Source organism: Capra hircus, chromosome 21 (genome assembly GCF_001704415.2).
Source record: "Capra hircus breed San Clemente chromosome 21, ASM170441v1, whole genome shotgun sequence".
Classification (NCBI taxonomy): Eukaryota; Metazoa; Chordata; class Mammalia; order Artiodactyla; family Bovidae; genus Capra; species Capra hircus.
The window spans coordinates 13,365,989-13,386,460 of record NC_030828.1 but is presented as its reverse complement, the minus strand read 5'-3'; the positions used below and the strand labels follow the sequence as shown (position 1 = coordinate 13,386,460).

Sequence of the window (20,472 nt, the reverse complement as noted above, 5' to 3'; positions counted from 1 at the left end):
TCACAAAAAATACACTTGATCATTATTATTTTATTTTGAATTTTTTCAGTAAAATATTTGTTGAAGTTTATTTTCTCGTTATGTACGTGCCTATGTGGTAGCCTCAGCTTTGCCTCTGGTCTGAGGAAGTAAGAAATACTTATCCCCTGGCCATTTACAGCAGAAATCCTTGTCTGTCCATGGCTTAGGATGCTGTCCCTGCCCCCTCCCCCTCCACCCCTGTAGGGAGATGGATGAGTGTTGTCTCCTTCCATCTGAGTCTCAGCGCTCAGCCCTGGAGCCCACTCCAGGCCTGTCTTCTAGATTTTGCCCATCTTTTATTGACTCTCTGGCCACCTGTCTGTGCAGTGTTGGTTACGGCAAGTGTGAGAGAAAGAGATGGCTGTGATTGTGAGTTTCCGTCACCGTCTTACTCCTCTCACCTTTTCGCTGCTGCTGGAGTACTTGATTTCCTTGTGAGAGCTCCTAGTCTGTAGCTTTCAGTCTGGGCTGCAGGGGAGGCGCTGCCTGCAGAGGGCCGGCTCCTCAGCTGTGCCCGTGGTCTTGGCTGCAGGGGAGGCGCTGCCCGCAGAGGGCCGGCTCCTCAGCTGTGCCCGTGGTCTTGGCTGCAGGGGAGGAGCTGCCTGCAGAGGGCTGGCTCCTCAGCTGTGCCTGTGGTCTTGGCTGCAGGGGAGGCGCCGCCCGCAGAGGGCCAGCTCCTCAGCTGTGCCCGGGTCTGTGGCAGGGCACAGTCTCTCAGGTGGTCTCCAAGGTGTCTTATGTACATAGAAAAAAAAAATATGTGTAGTTATTTCTTGTCCTTTACTTCTTTATACAGATGATAACATTCCATGCATCTTCTCCTGCGTTTTTCTTTCATTATCTCTCTTGGAAATCTTTGCTTACCAACGGGCAGAAAAACTCCTCCCTCCATTGTTTTTTATGGTCGCATGGTATTCTGTTTTCAGATCCTGATGCTGGGAAAGATTGAAGGCAAAAGGAGAATGGGATGACAGAGGATGAGATGGTTAGATAGCATCACTAATTTAAGGGACAGGAATTTGAGCAAACTCCGGGAGATACTGGAAGACAGAGGAGCCTGGTATGCTGCAGTCCATGGGTTGCAGAAAAGTCGGATGTAACTTAGTGGCTGAACAACAATAACAAGGATTCTGTTTATTGAACTAGTTCCCACTTGATGACCATTCAGTTTTTCTAATCTTTTGTTATGGCAAATAGCACAGTGAATAGTTACTGTGCCTGTATCAGTTTATATCTGTTTGTATCTTTTACTTATTCCCAGAAGTAAAATGGTTACATTAGTAACTTTGGTAGATATTTCCAAATTGCCCAGAAGAGAGCTGCCCTCAGCAACAGGCTGTGTGTGTGTCGTTGTGTCAGGTGGTCCTGAGGAGCAGTGGAGGGTCGTTGCCCGAGAATCCACAGTGCGGTCCTCCCTTCATCCTTGCCAGGGATGGGTCCCAGCAGCCTTGTGTTAAATAGATGCCAGAATCTGCGGATGCTCAGGTCCCTTCCTTGTGTGAAATGCTGTGCTGCCGTATTTCCGTGTAGACTGGGCCTCTCCTCCCATGTACTTTTAGTCATCTGTTGATTACTTTTAATACCTGCTGCAATGTTAACACTATGTAAACCGCTGCGAATGGTCAGCCGTTTCAAAATTTGCATTTGGGAACTTTGTGGACGTTTTTCCCCCCAGATAAGTTTCTGATCCATGGTTGGTTAAGTCCGCAGGTGTGGAGCCTGCCGTTACAGTGGGCCGACGGTGTCTCCTGTAAATGGCTGGAGGGTCTCAACAGTGGAGCCGTTTCCATGTTCCTAGTGGAGTGGGTTTCTCATGAACTAGAATCTCGTGGAACAGGGTCTAGGAATATTCATGTATTAACATTCCCTTGGTTAATCTCTATGGTGAGCCCTGCTCTGGGAAGTACAGTTATATAGATTTGAAGTAGACACCAAATGATGAAATAAGGACTTGGCTATTTTTTCTTTTCTCACTTTAGAACAGTGCCCAAACCTCGTGTTAAAAAGCAACCTAAGACTCAGCGTGGAAAGAGGAAAAAGCAAGATTCTTCTGATGATGAGGATGAAGATGATGAAGCTCCCAAAAGGCAGACGCGCCGCAGAGCAGCTAAAAATGTGAGGTAGGTGATGTCCCGGAAGGGTTTCATTAGTGAGAGGAAGGGGCTAGAGCTTGCTTTTAATAAGTCCAGGATCAGGCATTTGACAGGTGAAAATAATGACCTGTGTCTTGAGATTGTATTCAGAAAGGCTCTTTCAAAAAGAATGGTCCTGGCCAATAGGAAAATGGAAATAATAGTGATAAATCATATCAAGCCTTCATCCCTATGAAGAGAACTAGTTCAAGGTCACGTTTCCTTGAGTGGTAGTGACATTATCTTCATTTCATACCATTCTTTGGGGCTTCCCTGTCAGTCCAGTGGTTGAGACTCCATGCTTCTAATGCATGGGGTGAGGGTTCGATCCCTGGTTGGGGAAATAAGGTCCCACATGCCTTGTGGTTTGGCCAAGAAAATAACAAAAATAACTGTTTTTTAGGAAAGACATTTGGATTGCAGTCTTACTTTTGAATTGCATTTTCAATCAGATAAATTCCTTTGAGTTTCAGCTTATATAGTGTTGGGCTTCCCCTGTAGCTCAGCTGGTAAAGAATCTGCCTGCAATGCGGAAGATCTGGGTTTGATCCCTGGGTTGGGAAGATTCCCTGTTGAAGGAAAAGGCTACCCACTCCAGTGTTCTGGCCTGGAGAATTCCCTGGACTGTATAGTCCATGGGGTCGCAAATAGTCAGATACGAGCGACTTTCACTTTCTTTATATAATGTTACTTGGATGTAATAATCTTAACAAGGTTATGATAGTGTATGAATAATTAATAGAAAATGAAATAAAGGAATAGATACAAAACATACATATTTTACTTTATGCCAGTCAGAGGGCATTTAATTTCATTTTAGAGGGTACATAGTTTTCTTTTGGTCTACTTAAAGATGGTGAAGCTGAATCCTGAAGTTGTTAATAACCTGTTAAATGAATGCAGTTAATAATTTGAAAGCTAAGACTAAGCTTTGACTATATTAACGTGTAGCTTAGCACTTTCCTCCTACAGCTAGCTGTACTGCCTCCAGCATTGTGTTTTTCTCTTTTGTAACTCCCAAATCCTTTGTTGTTAATATAATATATGGTGGAAAGTTATGTGTTAATATTTTTAGTACCAGGAAGCATGGTCAGTGACTTGAAGACTTAAATTTCATATTCTTGTTATTGGGAGACAAAATGCAGGGTTGATGCATTAATCTTAGAACCACTTTTTTCATTAGGCAATTTTTTTCATTATGCATTTTCTTTTTTCGTGGTTGTTTCCTTGTTTATACCTAATAATGATGTTGTTAAAAAATGAAAACATAAGAATGTCCTTGTAGTTTTCTGTGTCTTGCTTACAAAAATCACTTTAGTTAGTTTTTATTTTGAAATATGAGTTAGCCTTCCTTCCGCTATCTATGAACATGCAGTAATACTTTAAGCAGGAATGAAAAATGAACTTTGAGCCCACTTTATCGTGGCTGATCTGCAAAACACCATGTTGGAGCCAAAAGGGTTGTCCTAATGATCTTACAAATGGTGATTTTGGATCTGAAAAGATAGTTTCTTATTTATTCGGCATTATTCCTCATACAGTTATAAAGAAGACGATGACTTTGAGACTGACTCAGATGACCTCATTGAAATGACTGGAGAAGGAGTTGATGAACAGCAGGATAATAGTGAAACTATTGAAAAGGTCTTAGATTCAAGGCTGGGAAAGAAAGGAGGTATGCAAAGACAGTGCTTCATTCTTGCTATAGGTGGCAACAAGTGTTAGGGCAGGGAATGCAAATGTCTAAGTAGGAATGGATTTAAGGATGACCGTGGCCTCAAGGAATGGCTTGTTTTTCCGGCTCCCCCGCTCCACCTGTGGCCAGGGCCCTGCCTGTGCTTCTGCTTTTAGCTCCTGAGCCCCTCCTGCTGCCCTTCTGTGTCTGCCTGAGTGCTGCTGCTCCCTTGTCCGTCTCCTTAGCCTGCCTTCTGCGTTGCTTCAGGGGCTTCTTGCCACCTTTGCGGCTAGACGTGGTTCCTGCTGCCACTTCCCTGCCATTGGAAGCTGGCAGATTACTTTTTCTCCCTGCTCAGAAGGCCCAAATTTTATGTATTTAGCCTGAGTTGGTAGGGACCAAAACAAAAGGATGTTGCTGTTCCGTGTTTATTGTGTTTCAACACAAAGATTTCTTTGATTTCACCAGCAAATTTTAGAATGTTTAAATGGGAAAGATTGGCTTTGCATCTTGAAAACATTTAAATTGCTGAGCATGTTCATTCTGTATTGCTTGTGAATTTCTGCATATTTGAAGATAAAGGATTTTGGTACTTCATCCGAAAAGAGACTCTTTAGACAACTGTGTATTTGGGAAGCTTTTCAGGGTCTGGTTTCATAGACCTCTTAAAATTTAACTGAATCTTTTTGCAGCCACTGGAGCTTCTACCACTGTATATGCAGTCGAAGCTAATGGAGACCCTAGTAGCGACTTTGACCCTGAAAAGGAGGAAGGCGAAGTCCAGTACCTCATCAAGTGGAAGGGCTGGTCGTATATCCACAGCACATGGGAGAGTGAGGAGTCTTTACAGCAACAGAAAGTGAAGGGTCTAAAAAAACTGGAGAACTTCAAGAAGAAAGAGGATGAAATCAAGCAATGGTACATTACCTTTCCTAGATAAAAGAAATGCATTTGCAGCCTGGGGGAAGGGAGAGTTTTTAAATATTGGAGAACGTGACTGTCTAGAATATCAAATTCTGCCTCTGTCACCTGAATGAATGTGGAGGCATCCATGGTTACCTTTTATAAAACTGTGACCTGAAGATAATACATATTTTTATGTATAGCCAGGAAGTCTGTAGAGTTTAATAATAACAACTAGTTTATGGGACATTTTCCAGACCTGATCTTGTCGTCAGTCCTCACAGTAAGCCTGTGAGGTTTTTACAGTGTGTTATTTGTTGGCAGAGTGAGCTACAGAGCAGCTCTGCGGGCCCCAGACTGGGACTCCTGCAGCCTGAGTCCAAGTCTTATGTCCTTAAGCACCTTATTACTTTCTCTGGTTGTGCTGGCATAGCCTGGATGTCAGGAGTTTAGTGTTGAAGAACTCTCTGGGATATGGTATACTTAAAATTGATCTTGGTTTTACAGTTTACAGAAATGATGTGACAGGAATGTTCTGAAACTGTGATCACCTTGTGGTTTTTAGCTTACTTACAGCTTTGAACATGCCAAGTTGTACGAGAAACATGAGGCCACAATACCCACACCCCTAAACTGATAATAAATAAGAAGTGTAAATTCCCCCTGGAGACACACGCTTCAGTATCATGTGATCAGGTTATTTAGTGTTAAGAATAGGGACAAATGGGTTCCAATTCCTGTTTTATTACTGTGCAGAATATGCTATTTCAGTAAATCAGATACTTTTTTTTCTTCGAGTCAAAAATGAAAATATATATCTCTGAGGTATGAGTAGTTTGTAAAACAATTATTAGAATTTTGAAAGTCCTTGAAAGTTATAGTAGTATTTAATTTCAAGTTGCTGGTGTTGTTTTATAACTGAGAATAATTGGTTTTCTAAAAATGTCAACATTTAATCACTCCTAAAGTCCACCGTATATTAAAAAAAGACATCTTTTCTTATAAATCTGAGTTTTATTGGCCTTGTCTGTTAAGATATATGAATTTATCACAGATCACATAAATTCATCACACAAAAGTTATTTTTAGGTTTCTTTGTAAACAGGCCACATCAGCAAGAACAACTGGTGTGTCCTTTAAGTCTGCGGTTTCAGTGTTTTCTACAAGTTTTACATGTTTTTCTTAAAATCTCTGGCCTAATTATCAGTACAAGATTACTAAAGGGACATATGAAAGTAAAGACTAGGCTTCCTTTCCTGTTCTGACTTTGCATTGATAGGTGAGTATGGATTCTCCAGATCTAATTAGTATGTACTTTTCCTGTTTGACTTCTGGCCAGGTTAGGGAAGGTTTCTCCTGAAGATGTGGAATATTTCAACTGCCAACAAGAGCTGGCCTCGGAGCTGAACAAACAGTATCAGATTGTAGAAAGAGTAATAGGTAAGTACATGGAAACTCATTTAAGCAGTGTTGGAGTTCCAGGAATAAAGGAACTTTCTTTTTGGGGAGTAATGTATAGATATTAAAAAATGCATTTTTGCAGGTGTAATTTTGGAGAATAGTCAGATACCTAGATTTATTTTGAAGGAAAAGCTAACAAGACTTGCTGGTAGATTTGGAGATGGGGGAAGACAGAAGTGGCAAGGGTGGTGTCAGTATTCTTTGCCTGAGCAAACAGGAGGGTGGAGGCACCATTTACGGAAACAGCAAGGTTAAGGGAAGAGAAATCAAGAGCTCAGTTTGTCAGTTTGATACGCTTCACAGTCATCTAAGTGGGTAGTGTTGTGAAGGCTGTAGAGTATGAGAAGCTGGAGTTTGGAACTCAGTCTCAGCTGAAGATTGAAACTGGAGGATTTATCTGTGTGTAGATAGTACGTAAAGCCTAAGGTTTAATGAGATCATCAAGAAATGTATACATGGTGAGAGCAGAAGTGTGAGGGCATTCCAGCTTTTGGAAGCCGTGAAGAAACCAGCAGAGGAGAGTGAGAAAGGCCCGCCAGTGAGGTGGCAGCCAGGGGGTAGGCGTGCCAAGCACCAGGTGGCTCAGGCGGCAGGTGGAGTTGCCAGTCAGGGAGGACTGGGGCTTGGTCCTTCAGCTCAGCATTAGGCCTGGCCCGGGGGGATGACTGCATGGGGTGGTGGGGCTGCAGGCGGGGGTGGGGAGACAGAGAAATGGGGCCAGACAGGGTTGTGAGAACAGCACAGCTGTCTCTTTATTTTTTTAGGATGTGAGATAGTAGAGTATATTTGTACTCTTCCTCACAGGACCTGAAATGTCACTGTTTTCTTGGTCTTGGTGATAACTTACCTAATTTTCCATTTATTTAGCTGTGAAGACAAGCAAATCTACACTGGGTCAGACGGACTTTCCAGGTAAGTGAGAGATCTTGTTTATAAATATTGTCTAAGAGCAGCTCATGTTTTGCCACGTGGTGTTGCCTTGGGTACACATAAAACAGAATGTCACCCCTCTCCTTTAATTGGCAGTTGCTGATCTATAAATTTTTGTATGTGAAATAGCTCACAGCCGGAAGCCGGCCCCTTCCAACGAACCTGAGTATCTATGCAAGTGGATGGGACTGCCCTATTCAGAGTGCAGCTGGGAAGACGAAGCCCTGATCGGAAAGAAATTTCAGAGCTGCATCGACAGCTTCCACAGTCGCAACAACTCAAAAACCATCCCCACAAGAGAATGCAAGGTGTGCTGACTGTGGGCTTTTGAGTTTTCAGGGGAAAGGTGTATTGCTGAAAAGGTCTGGCCACACACATGCATGTTGGGAAGAGAAAAGACTACAGAAGTAAAGGACAGGTCTCATGTTGAAGTGGAAGAAGATGATCTAATCTTGGTATCGAAGGAAAACCATTAAAACAGGAGAGGAAGATATGTTGTATAATGGCTTTACGGACTCATTTCATCTTATTATTTATACAGTTAGATATATCTAGTTCAGAGATATTGTGGAGACTCCTTGAAAGAAGTGACAGGAAAGGGAAGAGACTCTGAATTCTACAAAAGACAAGGATCTGTACAGGCTCTCTTATATGCTAGACTGGTTGTACAGATGCTTGTCTTTTGTTGGTATTTATTCCGTGTATAAAGTGAAATGCTTGGGTCCTCAGTAATAAAAGTATATGTAAGACATGGCCTCTTTGTCCAAGAGGTTGTCTTCAGATTCATGGCACCAAACCTGTCCCTGTAAAGAGCAGTGTGTCACTGGAGGTCAGTGAGTGTGACAACGTCCAGAGGCAGAAGCCCGTGAGCCACAGGGATCGTTGAAGGGCTTTTAAAACCAGAGGAAGTTGTGGCGCGTGAAGTGCCCTACCCTTGAAGGATAGGTTGGAGCTGGTTGGACAAGACAAAAGGGGGCCCAAGTTATTGCCCTCTCGTGAAAGATACTAAAAGAAAGATGTTCTTGTAGTTGGGGAACCACCGGCCTCAGGGTTGGAAGAGGCAGGTGATATTGACAAATTAAGTGTGTATGTATTGAATACCTTGAAGGATATGTTGACTTTATTCTGTAGGTATTGATAAGCCTACCCTCTTGAGCAGAGCAGCAGGCCAGAAACAGTATTTCATTTAGAAAGCTTAATCTAATGACTGTGTGTTGGAGACTCCAGAGTAAGTAGTTGTTGAAGCCAGAAGGTCCCACCAGGAAGATGTAGAATAAGCCCTTGAAGGGAGAGTTGGTGTGAGGATGAGGGAAGTAGCAGCGGTTGAAGAGTCAGACGGGAGAAGCTTTGTGGGGAGCCTTGACGGGAGTGGACAGCTGCGGGTGAGGCATCTGATTCTATTGACTGCCAGCTGCTCACAGAGGAGAGCCGAGACAAACACTAATTACCTTATCAAATACTTTAGTCAGATGACACTTCTTAATAGGGCACTCATTCCAGAGAGCGCTCATCTTCAGAGAAACGCTTCCTGCAAAAAAAGGCTTTTGTGGGCAAGTCACTTTGGGACACACTCCTGAATGAGCTGCTCCTGTAAGCTCACGGTGTCCGCAAACACGGTAGACTCTGAAAAGTCACGAGCCGTGGGATGTATGTAACTTTTAACCTAGTGTTTCCCAAACTGATTCGGCTGTAGAATCCACATTTTGTGCAAACCGTAGAGACATGGCTTTACTAGACTGCCAAATCTTCACACCTCTGGAGGTGAGAGCAGCATCTTTTTCTTCAGAAAGCCAGACTTTCAGAGTTGGGGCTTGGGAGGTGGGCTGCATTTCAGAGTTTACAGACGCTGTTATGGTACCATGGACAGACTTTCCCAGAGGCATTGTGTTGTGCTGTTTATCGAGTAAGGTAACGCCAAGAGGAAAATAGGTGACTCACTGCCCCACTGCAAGAGATGATGTAGAGTAAGTGCTATTTAATGATGTTCACAAACTTACTTCAGGAAAGAAGCGATAACTAACATAATCTCAGGCCGCAGTCTGGCTTTGGGGATGTAGACAACGATGCAGGAACTCGTGGTTGGTTGGGTGTGGTTGGTGATACAGATGTGAAATTTCAATTCTTATGCTTTAGTGTAGCATGCAGAAATCATGGCTAGCATTTTAACATATGAACAGAAAGAAAGTTTTCTTCACACCTGGTCTTTGTTCAATTCTGCATTTTAGGCCCTGAAGCAGAGACCACGATTTGTGGCTTTAAAGAAACAGCCGGCGTATTTAGGAGGAGAAAATCTGGAGCTCCGAGATTATCAGCTGGAAGGTCTCAACTGGCTTGCTCACTCCTGGTGCAAGTACGTAGAAGACTATGTCTGATGTTTTCTTTACTGTTTCTGGCTGTTTAAGATTGTGAGATTGCAAAGAATGCCTCCTTTTTATTCCCTTCTTCAGGGATCTTACCAACCGAGGGATTGAACTTGGGTCTTCTGTGTTGCAGGCAGATTCTTTACCATCTGAGCCACCAGGGAAGCCCCATTGTATATTATTTTTCTTTGTCACTGTGTCGTGTCTGACTCTTTTGGGATACCATGGACTGTAGACCACCAGGCTCTTCTATCCATGGGATTTTCTAGAATACTGGAGTGGGTTGCCATTTCCTTCTCCCGGGGATCGTCCTGACCCAGAGGTCGAACCCATGTCTCCTGGGTTGGCAAGTGGATTCTTACCACTGAGCACAAGGGAAGTCCATTGTATATTATAGAAAAAAAAAATCATATATGTATGTGTGTGTGTGTGTATATATATATATGATTAAGAGAAATCACTTCTGGAAATTTTCCTGTGTGTGTAATTACCACTTTAGCCTGAAGTAAAAAGTACTTTGTTATTTAGTTATTGGGAGGGTAATAGCCAGCGACCTGTGTCATACTGTGTTGTTCGTGAGCATAAATAGCAAGGTAATTTGCCCAAATTTTTGTTGTGGAAGGAATTATTCCAAGACGAGAGAAGATCTCTTAATTTACATACTGGTGCTAAAGAGTCTTGTGATTCCCCCACTCCCCAGTTGCTATACAGGCCATCCCATTTAGAGAAAGTTTTCTGACAGTTGAAGTTGTGAAATTATCCTTCACTTTTTGTAATAAGATTACCATAGTCTTGGGAAAAAAGAGAAATGAGACAATGAGGTTTAAAGGTACTTTGAGACTGTGCTCATGAATTTTACTCACCAAATTCAATTGCAGACTCAAGTATTCCCTACTTACTGTGCATGAGGAACCCGTGTGCGCCTTGAGAATTAATAGTGAACCAAGGCAAGACAGGATGTCCCTGTCCTCATAGAACATACAGGGTGAAAAGTACCTTTCTTAACTCCCTCAAGGCATTTTATTTGCACATACGTATTATATCCCTTGAAAAAGAATCCAGAGTTTCCCCTCCTGTGTTTTCATTGTGCTTCTTCATGGTCCATGATGCCCACTGAGGTTGTTGGTACGATGAAACCAAACTCACGGGACGGGAGCAGGTCATTCTGCCATTTTTCTAGATCTTTCAGTTGCACATCAAATCTGGGGCTGGTCACTCCACACTTGCGAAGCCTGCCTGTGAGGCTGTCAACAACTTTTACAGCGCAGTGATCATGGATGATTCCAAATTTGCCAGCGTAACCAGGCTTCATCATCACGGTTAGAAGCCTGACAGTGGCTTTGGAGCGTGGTCTGATAGGCGCCTGGCGTTTGCCTCTCTTCTCCGCACTGTTGGTGTTCCTGAGAGCGCCAGCCAGGACGCACACGTGCAGCATCATGGTGGCACAGAGAGGTGGAGGACGGAGGGGAAGCACCTTGTGTCTGTCTGTACATTCCTTCCCCAGATGTCAACTCTTAATTTCGTCAGTATTTGGTGGCAAAGCAAGAATTCTTATTTCAGAGTTAGACTACAGCTTGAAAGCAAAGACGTGTGAGCTGCTTTTCTCAAAGCTGAAAAGATGGCTTTTCATTACAGAGATGCGTTTATGTGACTTTCCCAGTTGAGCCATCTGTTTTTTGTCTTGTTAAAATTTATGTAATATTTAACATTCAGTGTGAGAAACAAAGATCTTGAGGTTCAATTCCTTTGACTGAGAATGAAGGTCTGAGGTAGCTACTGTTCTCGCTTGCTGGAAAATTATTTTTGTTTCAGAGAATAGTGAGATGTGACCTTCCTAAAGGACAATTATAAGCTAAGTGGAGCCTTAGAAGCTGTGTAACTAACCCTCTTGCTTTACACTTCAGGACTCAGGAGCCCTGTCCAGAGTCACACCCTGTAGAGTCTTTAAACTCATTAATTCAGAATCAGCTGAAAAAGGCCCAGTTAGCTACTGGTCCCTGGTTGTGGGAACCTTACACTAAGTAACCTGCTGTTTTGGTCTAGTTCCAGAAAAATAGGCAGATCAAACCTCCTTTCATTTGTGTAAATGGACAGTGGCAGCTTGCTAGGGACAGGAAATGTTGGAGAAAATTAACCCTGTTTTCTCCCCAGTGATGTGAAAAGGTGAGAGAAATAAGAGGGAAATCACTCAAAGGGATGTCTTCTTGGTGAATTAAATGTCTTGTTTTTCTAATCAGTTAGTTTTCTTTAACGTGAGTATTAGTTTTTGTTCTCTCTGGTCCACTGGTTAAGCGTGTATTGTACATACGTAAACCTCCTGTGGCCTGATTTTCAAGAACCTTTTTATATTTTCAACCTTATGGCATATTGCATCCCTGGTTTCCTACCAAATGGACTCTTTTCTGTTTCCAGAACATACTTCCTAACTCTGGCTATTTTTTTAAGTTTAAATTAGCTCAAATTAGTTAAGTTTTTTCCTAGTATCTGGATAGTCCTTTCCTGTTAGCACCCTGTTGAAATCCTGCCTGTCTCCCAGAGCCGTGTTTCTCAAAGTGTGGTCCAAGGAGTATACCCATATTACAGTGTGTCCAGAAGTGCTTGTTAACAGTACAGAGTCCTGAGCCCTTTTCCAGGTATTCCGGTTCAGCAGATCTGGGGTGGGATTCAGAGATCTGATCTGCAGCCTACCCCTGCTAGATACTAGCATGTTTAAAAGAAGCTCTGTGCACCTGCGGCATGTAGGTCTGGAGAGTAGTGATTACAGCGTTAAACAGCCCAGTGGCAGGCAGTGGAATGGGTGGGCAGTCTGAACAAGGGCCCGTGACTGTCAGGCTGAAGGGCTCACCAGCAGTGGGGTAGCCCGTCTGCCTCTGCTGTCTGTATTGGTGGAGCCCAGGTCATGTGCTTTACACCACTATTACAAACCTGCCTTCTGTCATAAGAGGTAGATGGAAAAGGCCAAAATGCAAGATAAAGGACATGATCTAAATGGCTCTTGCAGTAATCCAGACCTCGATTATACTTAGATTACTTGTTACCCTGCTGTCTTCTGACGTAGGAGACTTGCTTGCAGAGGAGAGGAAAGACATTGGAGGCTCAAAACCCATGTCTTGCTGAGGGATGTCGTGAGGCCTTGATGCCTCTGCTGATTGTGCATGTACTGTTTTGCTTTTTGTGTGTGAACTGATGATCTTTTTGTTTTTATCTTTTTCTTTCTGCAGAAGTAACAGTGTAATCCTTGCTGATGAAATGGGCCTAGGAAAGACCATCCAGACCATATCATTCCTCTCCTACCTGTTCCACCAACACCAGCTGTATGGCCCCTTTCTTATAGTCGTCCCTTTATCCACCCTCACCTCATGGCAGAGGGAGTTTGAAATCTGGGCACCAGAGATTAACGTAGTGGTTTACATAGGTGACCTGATGAGCAGAAATACGGTGTGTAAACAAAAAGAATTGGGATAGAATCTGTGTTATAAATGTATTTTGGAAATTGACCTAAAGCTATTATAGTCTTTAGTAAAATTGTGCTTCTGACACTGTGCTATGCCCCTGATACTGGGAGATTTCTGTATCACAAAAATACAATTCTGATAGTCTTAAAAACGTATGTTTACTTTGTAAAGAAAACAGCAGTACATGAACGGGAATGTCTCCTAGTTGGATTGCAGTGTTAAGTTTTTCTTCTTTCTTTTCTGTGTACTTTCAAGACCACTTTATTTACAAAGGATTATGCGATAGAATTTATGCCTTATGAAATGTGAATAGTATTTGACAGAGATATTACTGAAAATAATTTAGTTCTTAGAATTTGTTTCCTAACTTTTAAAAAATGGGACAGTTGTATAATTTATAAGAAAGGAGTAAAAGGACAGTGAGCTATTTCAGAGCAGCAGACATGAGAATTATTTGTCTGATATCAAAGTTAACTTGAGCATTGGGAACTTGGAACACAGGGGCTTAAGTTTATCTTTGTTTGACAGATCTTTTCGTGATAACGAGTAACATTTTTTAAGGTACTGTGTGCCTTAAAAATTCTTATTCTGGAAGATCTCTAGATAAGTACCTCTGCTGGTACTTCATATATATTACCTATAATCCTAATGATAGTCTTTAAAGTAGATGATATTCTTTCTAATCAACTGATGAAGGGAATTGACAGGTTAACACTTGTCCTCAGGCCAGCTGGACTGTGGCAGAGCTGGGGTTGGGACAAGGATGTGTCTAATCCCAGACCTGGGCTTTTTCACCACTGGATGTATTTTGGAATGAACTGTTTCTAGGGAGTTGCTGATAATCCTCAAACCTTTTAGTGAGACGTTCTTACCATGTATTACTGTGCTAATTGAAATTTATTTATATCAGATAGTTTCACTGAAATTGCCTAACCTAAACTCTGGCAGATTTCATTGGTCTAATTTTGAGTTTCTAAGTACATAATAGTTCCTCAGTTTGTTGGTCCATCTGTTAACCATTAAAAAAGAAAATCTAGACTATGTAGAATTGCTTTAAACACCACTCCACTGAAAGGTGAGGACAAAGAAAAAGAATTCTAAATAACTGTGGGGTCAGGGACACTTTCTTTTCTTCCCAGTACTCCTTTTCTTTGTTCTTCCTTCCCGCTTGATGGTGATTTTCTCAAGCTCTCCTTGACCCATTTACATTCCTAACTTGATAACCAAACTGTAGGGGCTTTGTCATGGGCCATTGTGCTTCCTGGGTGTCCAGTTATGTACTTTATACTTTTGTATGAATGTGTTAGTTTTTATGTTTCTTTGCATTGATGTTATTTTCATTCTTATTAGGTTGTATTTTTATCCTGTAAGCCTCCCTTTCCTCCTCCTTCAGGGCCACATCTTACTGCTGTATGATTAATGAAATTTCTGACCAAGTCAGAAGTTGGAATTTGTTTTATTTACTAATAAAAGTACGCCCTACCCAAAGAATAATCAAATTATATTTCCTTAAGAAAATTCTTATTCTGGAAGATCTCTAGATAAGTTCAAGTCACCAGGGTTTAATTGCTCATGAAATGCATTTTTTTCTCAAATGTATTGGGGCACGGGAATATGGAGAGAAGACTTTGAATTCTGGCAATGAAGTTTTTGCTGCTCAGTAATAGATCTTTTAATTCTAACTTGTATTGCTCTGTGCTTTGGTTGCTTAGATCAGTTTAGAATGTGTAAGGTATTCATTAAGTTCTAATTAGATTTAATGTTTTGTTTGGCATATTTTGTTGCATCTGTCATAAGACTTGGTGGTGATATAGAAAGCTGAAAGTAGAAATTGTGTCTTAATTTCTGTTTTCTCTTATAGATACGAGAATATGAATGGATTCACTCTCAGACGAAAAGGCTAAAGTTCAATGCACTTATAACAACATATGAGATCCTCTTAAAAGATAAGGTGTGTAATTGGTAACCCAGGAGTGTGGCTTGTCCAAATGGTGTGGTCTCTGCCTCCCCCTTGCCATGTTATTTTTCTGTTTTTATTTTAAAAAGCAAACAAATGAAGAACAGAAAATCCATGAAGAATGTTAAGTTTATATATATAAGAAAACCCCTAGAACCTTACAGTTGAAGGCGACCTTGGGTCACCTAAGGCAATTGAATAAGACAGGATGAAAGGGTATTGAGGCCCATACCTGATAGGAGATTCTGGTCAGTCACTGGAAGCTGGTCTTGAGTGCCTCTCAGGCGTTTGCCATCTTACTGTTAAGCATTTCTCCAGAACAGATGTTGTGAATGGTCTCTGTGAAGAGGACAGAAAAATGAAGCTCTTTAACTTAACTCCTTTCTACCGTTACTATGAAATGGATGTGCCAAGTGACCCATTGATGATGATAGGTGTAAACAAGTTCAGCTTGTCTACCAGCTGTGCCTCATAACGAGCTTGTGGCTCTTGGTGTTTCTGTGCTTCAGGGTTGGGATGGAGAATAGGCGAAGAAGAATCTTAATTAAGGAGAGACTGCAAAATCATGAGTTTTTGTTTTTGTGTTTTTGCCCAGCATACCAGTTTTCATGTTTTTGCTTTGAGGCATGCAGCGATACCTAAAAGACCCCATGTATGTTTTAGAGGATGACCTGCTCTTTTGAGTAAACACCAGTCTGGCAACTAACAGAATAAACAGAAGAGTCTTAAATACTTTTAAGTCAGTGAAGAATAAATGTTTCTGTGTAAACCTTTGTGATGGTATTTGTACAGAGATAATTAACACTTGAAAGCATTTTTAGGTTCCCGTCTGACCTGGTGGCTCGTTCTGTTTTGTTTTTACTTTAGACTGTGCTGGGCAGTATTAACTGGGCCTTTCTGGGAGTGGATGAAGCCCATCGGTTGAAGAATGATGACTCTTTATTGTATAAAACTCTGATTGATTTCAAGTCCAACCATAGGCTCCTGATTACGGGGACCCCTCTTCAGAATTCCCTCAAAGAGCTCTGGTCCTTGCTGCACTTTATTATGCCGGAGAAGTAAGCTCCTTCCTATGTATTTCAAAAGATACTAGAATGTCTGAAATGCCAATGCTTTTTAATTTTTTTAGCAGACCTTAGGGAAAACAGATGGCATGGTTTGGGGAAAGCAAAGCATTGAACTGAGGCAGCAATAAAAGTGTGAAATGTTTTATATCAAATGATAGAAAGCTCAGAAATCAGTCTGTTAAGGAAGAAAGCATATTGTCCACCAAGCATTTGAATTGTTTAATGCTTTGGAGGAAATAATTGATAAATAGAAAACATTTCAGACCTCCCGGTAGCTATAACATCATCAGTGTAATTGGAACAGACTATACAAAGGCTTCCCTGGTGGCTCAGACAGTAAAGCGTCTGCCGGCAATGCGGGAGACCTGGGTTCGATTCCTGGGTCGGGAAGATCCCCTGGAGAAGGAAATGGCAATCCACTCTAGCACTCTTGCCTGGAAAATCCCATGGATGGAGGAGCCTGATAGGCTACAGTCCATGGGGTCGCAAAGAGTTGGACACAACTGAGCCACTTCACTTTCACTTTCATACAAGGTATACAATCTGATAATAAAATACCTTAAATCTAAACTTTTGATAATAAAAGCATCAACTTCGGATTTGTTACAGTTACCTAATTAAAGAATTGTGGGATGTCTTTACTGAAAAGATTTTTGTGGGAGAGATGGTATGTACATTTCATAAAACTTAAAATTATCCATTGGTGTTTGATGATACTTCAAATCTAAATTGTTACCCTAATGTGGAATACCCTACTCAGCATCTGACATCTTCGCATTTTCCCCACCACTGATTGTGCTCCAGCCATTCTGGCTATCTTCTGGTTCCTTTAACAAGCCAAGCATTGCTGTTCTTTTCTTTTTTTTAATTTAATTTTATTATTGTTTTTAATTGATTGATGATTGGTTTACAGTGTTGGTTTGATTTTTGTTATATGTTAACATGAATTAGCCATAGGTGTACATATGCCCCCTCCCTCCCACCTCTCCCCGTTGCCCCCCTCTAGGTTATCACAGAGTCCTAGTTCGGGTTCCCTGAGTCATACAGCACGTTCCCATTGGCCGTCTGTTTACGAATGTTGGCGTACACGCCTCCATGCTGCGCTCTCCATTCATCCCACCCTCTCCCACTTCTCCCCACCCTTGTCCATAAGTCTGTTGTCTGTGTCTGCCTCTCCATTGCTGCTCTGTGAACAGATGCATCAGTACCTTCTAGATGCCGTGGATACGTGTTAAGATACGAGGTTTGTTTTTCTTTCTGGCTTGCTTCCCTCTGTGCAGTAGGCTCTAGGTTCATCCACCTCATCGTCACTGACTCAGATGCGCCCGTCTCCATGGGCTTTGTGTGAGTGTGCCGCAGCTGCTTTGTCCATCTGTCGGTAGACATCAGGGTTGCTTCTGTGTCTTGGCTATTGTAAGTAGTGCTGCAGTGGACACTGGGTACGTGTGTCTTTTCCAGTTTGGGCTTTCCTTGGTATATGCCTAGAAGTGATACTGCTGGTCACATGGTGGTTTTATTCCTAGTTTTTAAAGGAATCCTCACACTGTCTTCTATAGTGGCTGTGTCAGTTTATATCCCCACCAGCGGTGCGGGAGTGTCCCCTTTTCTCCACACCCTCTCCAGTACTTGTTTGTGGATTTTTTGATGATGGCCATTCTGTCTGTGGTGAGGTGATACCTCCTTGTGGTTTTGATTTGCATTTCTCTAATAATGAGTGATGTTGAGCATCTCTTCCTACGTTTATTGGCCATTTGTATGTCTTCTTTGGAGAAATGTCTGTTCAGATCTTTCTGTCCACTTTTTGATTGGGTTGTTTGTTTTTCTGGTATTGAGTATTGTATGAGCTGCTTGTATATTTTGGAAATTAATTCTTTGTCCGTTGTTTCATTTGCTATTATTTTCTCCTATTCTGAAGGTTGTCTTTTCACTTTGATTATAGTTTCCTTTGCTGTGCAAAAGCTTTTAAGTCTAATTAGGTCCCACTTAATGATTTTGTTTTTATTTCCATGATTCTAGGAGGTGGGTCATAAAGGATCTTGCCATGATTTATGTCATACAGCATTCCACCTATGTTTTCTTCTAAGAGTTTTACGGCTTCTGGTCTTACATTTAGGTCTTTGATCCATTTCAAGTTTATCTTTGTGTGTGGTGTTAGGAAGTGCTCTAATTTCATTTTTCTGCACATAGCTGTCCACTTCCAGTGCCACTTGTTGAAGAAACTGTCCTTTTCCCATCGTATATTCTTGCCTCTTTTGTCAAAGATAACGTGCACATATACGTGTGGGTCCAAGCATTGCTGTTCTTTTTGTCTGGAATGTTCTTTCTCCTCATCCTCAGATGAGAAGTAACTTATTAATATCTTTGCCTTAGCTTATATGACCAGCGAACCTGGAGTTCTTATTGGACATGCTTATCTTCCATACCCTGTTTGATTTTCTATATGGCACCTTCCCCCCCCCATTTATTTCCTCACTGATTGCATGCCATTAAATTATGCATTCAGAAGTAGCAGGAATCTTGTTTATTTATTCATCTGTGGCCCACAGACCTAGAATAGTACATGGCATGCAGTGAACAGTTCAATTAAGAATTGTCAAATTAATAGGTAAATGCTCCACATTTTTTTTTTAATTTGGAGAAGACTTGAGTGCTTACTCTGTGCCATAAACTGAGCAAGGCATGTTTTGGATGGCCCAAGGAAGCAGCCTATTAGAATATAATGTATGTACCATAGAATGTGGTACGGGAGATGGTGAGGGACAGGGAGGCCTGGCGTGCTGCAGTCCATGGGGTCGCAAAGAGTCAGACACGACTGGACGACTGAACAGCAACAACCGTAGACTGTACCATTTTAAGTATACAAACCAACTTTTTACAGTAAATTTATAGAACTGTGCAGCCATCCCCACAGTCTACCTTTAGAATATGTTCCTCACCGCAAAAAATTCCTTCTTGCCTGTTTGTAGTTAATCTCTGCTTCAACTTCTAGCCTTAGGCAGTCACTAAACAGTTTTCATCTCTAGAGATGTACCTTTTCTAAAAATTTCATCTAAATTGAATCCTGATAAGTAATCTTTTGTTTTTGGCTTCTTTTACTTAGCATAATTATTTTGAGATTTGCCCATGTTATAGAATTTATTAGGAGTTATTCTCTTATTATGGAGTCATATTCCATTCTACGCCTATCCAGTCACCAGTTGATGGATGTTTGGGGCTATTTTGTTAATGACTGTATCCATAGGAGTGGAATTGCTGGGTTATTCATAAAGTATATTTTAACTTCTTAAGAAGCTACCGGCTGTTTTCCAAAGAGACTGTGCCATTTTATATTCCCATCAGAAATGTTTGAAGTTTTTCATTTCTATCATCACTGATACTTGGGGTGTTGTCAATCTTTTGGATTCTAGCCATTCCGGTGGGTAAATAGTGATATCTCATTGTGTTTTGACTTGCATTTCTATAATGACTAATAATGCTGAACATCTTTTCATGTGTTCATTAGCCATTAGTGTATCTTTGGTGATATGTCTGTTCAGGCTTTCACCCATTTTAAGTTAAATCGTTTACCTTATTCTCCTTTGTCCTTGGACATGGGGTATCTTTTGTTGTGTTCCAGCATGTTCCTGTGAATTGTTCAACAGCCAGTTGCGATTTTGGTGTTCTCGCTGAAAAAGACGAGTGCACATCCTTCTGCTCTGCCATGTGGCACCCTTCATGAGTTGAAGAGGTTTTTAATTTTTTAAAAGTGGTCTAGACTGAAGTTCTTTACTAGACTGACATCTTCTCTTAAGTAAAGGCTGTAGTACCTCATTCGTCCAGTGTAGGTAGATGCCTTTTATTTCTTGTCTTATTGTATTGGCTAGAATTTCCCATGTTGAGCAGAATTGGTGGGAGTAGGATGTTACAGAATTTTTGTTAGGTACCCTTCATAAGGCTGAGAAAATTTTCTTGGGTCCTAGTTTCTGAAGACTCCTTACAAACTCTCGAGTTGTGTTGGATTTTGCCGTGTGTTGCTCTTCTGCGCCTGTGGAGGTGACCATACGGTGTTTGTTCTGTATTCTACCCATGTGGTTATAGCATTAGTTACTTTTTAGATACCGCCAGCCTTTCATTCCTGGGATAAATCTGACTAGATCGTAATGTTGAATCCTTTTTATATGTTTCTGGATTCAGTTTGCTAATATTTTGCTAAAGATTTTTCCGTTTTTGTTTCTGAGGTACCTAGTGTTTTTGGTTTGTTTTTTGTCTTAGTGATGTCTTTCTGGCTTTGATACCAGGATCTTAGAATGAATTGCACAGTGTTCCCTCCTTGATTTTCTGAGACAGCTTGTTAAGGTTTGCATCACTTCTAAAAATATTTGACAGGGCTTGCCACTGTTGCCTTGTGAGCTTTGGCTTTTCTTTGTGAGAAAATTTTTAATGACTATTTCCATTTCTAGTTATAGATCTATTCAGGTTTTCTGTTTCATCTTGACTTTGTTTTGTTAATTTGTGTCTAAGAATTAGTTTAT

At 41.4% G+C, this 20,472-nt stretch overlaps 1 protein-coding gene and 1 pseudogene across 4 annotated transcripts in view; one reads left to right on the top strand and one right to left on the bottom strand.

The window, feature by feature from the left end:
- The window catches only part of CHD2 (chromodomain helicase DNA binding protein 2), a 112,056-nt gene that overhangs the window by 32,292 nt on the left and 59,292 nt on the right, over positions 1-20,472 (top strand). For all 4 annotated transcript variants that reach the window (XR_001919845.1, XM_018065977.1, XM_018065978.1 and 1 more), the window contains 10 exons: positions 2,001-2,141; positions 3,695-3,828; positions 4,521-4,746; positions 6,071-6,171; positions 7,060-7,104; positions 7,252-7,430; positions 9,348-9,472; positions 12,704-12,920; positions 14,799-14,888; positions 15,762-15,952. Coding sequence is in view for 3 of the 4 variants with exons in the window: in XM_018065977.1 (XP_017921466.1) it covers positions 2,001-2,141; positions 3,695-3,828; positions 4,521-4,746; positions 6,071-6,171; positions 7,060-7,104; positions 7,252-7,430; positions 9,348-9,472; positions 12,704-12,920; positions 14,799-14,888; positions 15,762-15,952 (1,449 nt within the window). In the remaining variant the exon portion in view is untranslated. The remainder of the gene's footprint in view (positions 1-2,000; positions 2,142-3,694; positions 3,829-4,520; positions 4,747-6,070; positions 6,172-7,059; positions 7,105-7,251; positions 7,431-9,347; positions 9,473-12,703; positions 12,921-14,798; positions 14,889-15,761; positions 15,953-20,472) is intronic.
- Positions 9,839-11,028, bottom strand: LOC108638498 (annotated as a pseudogene).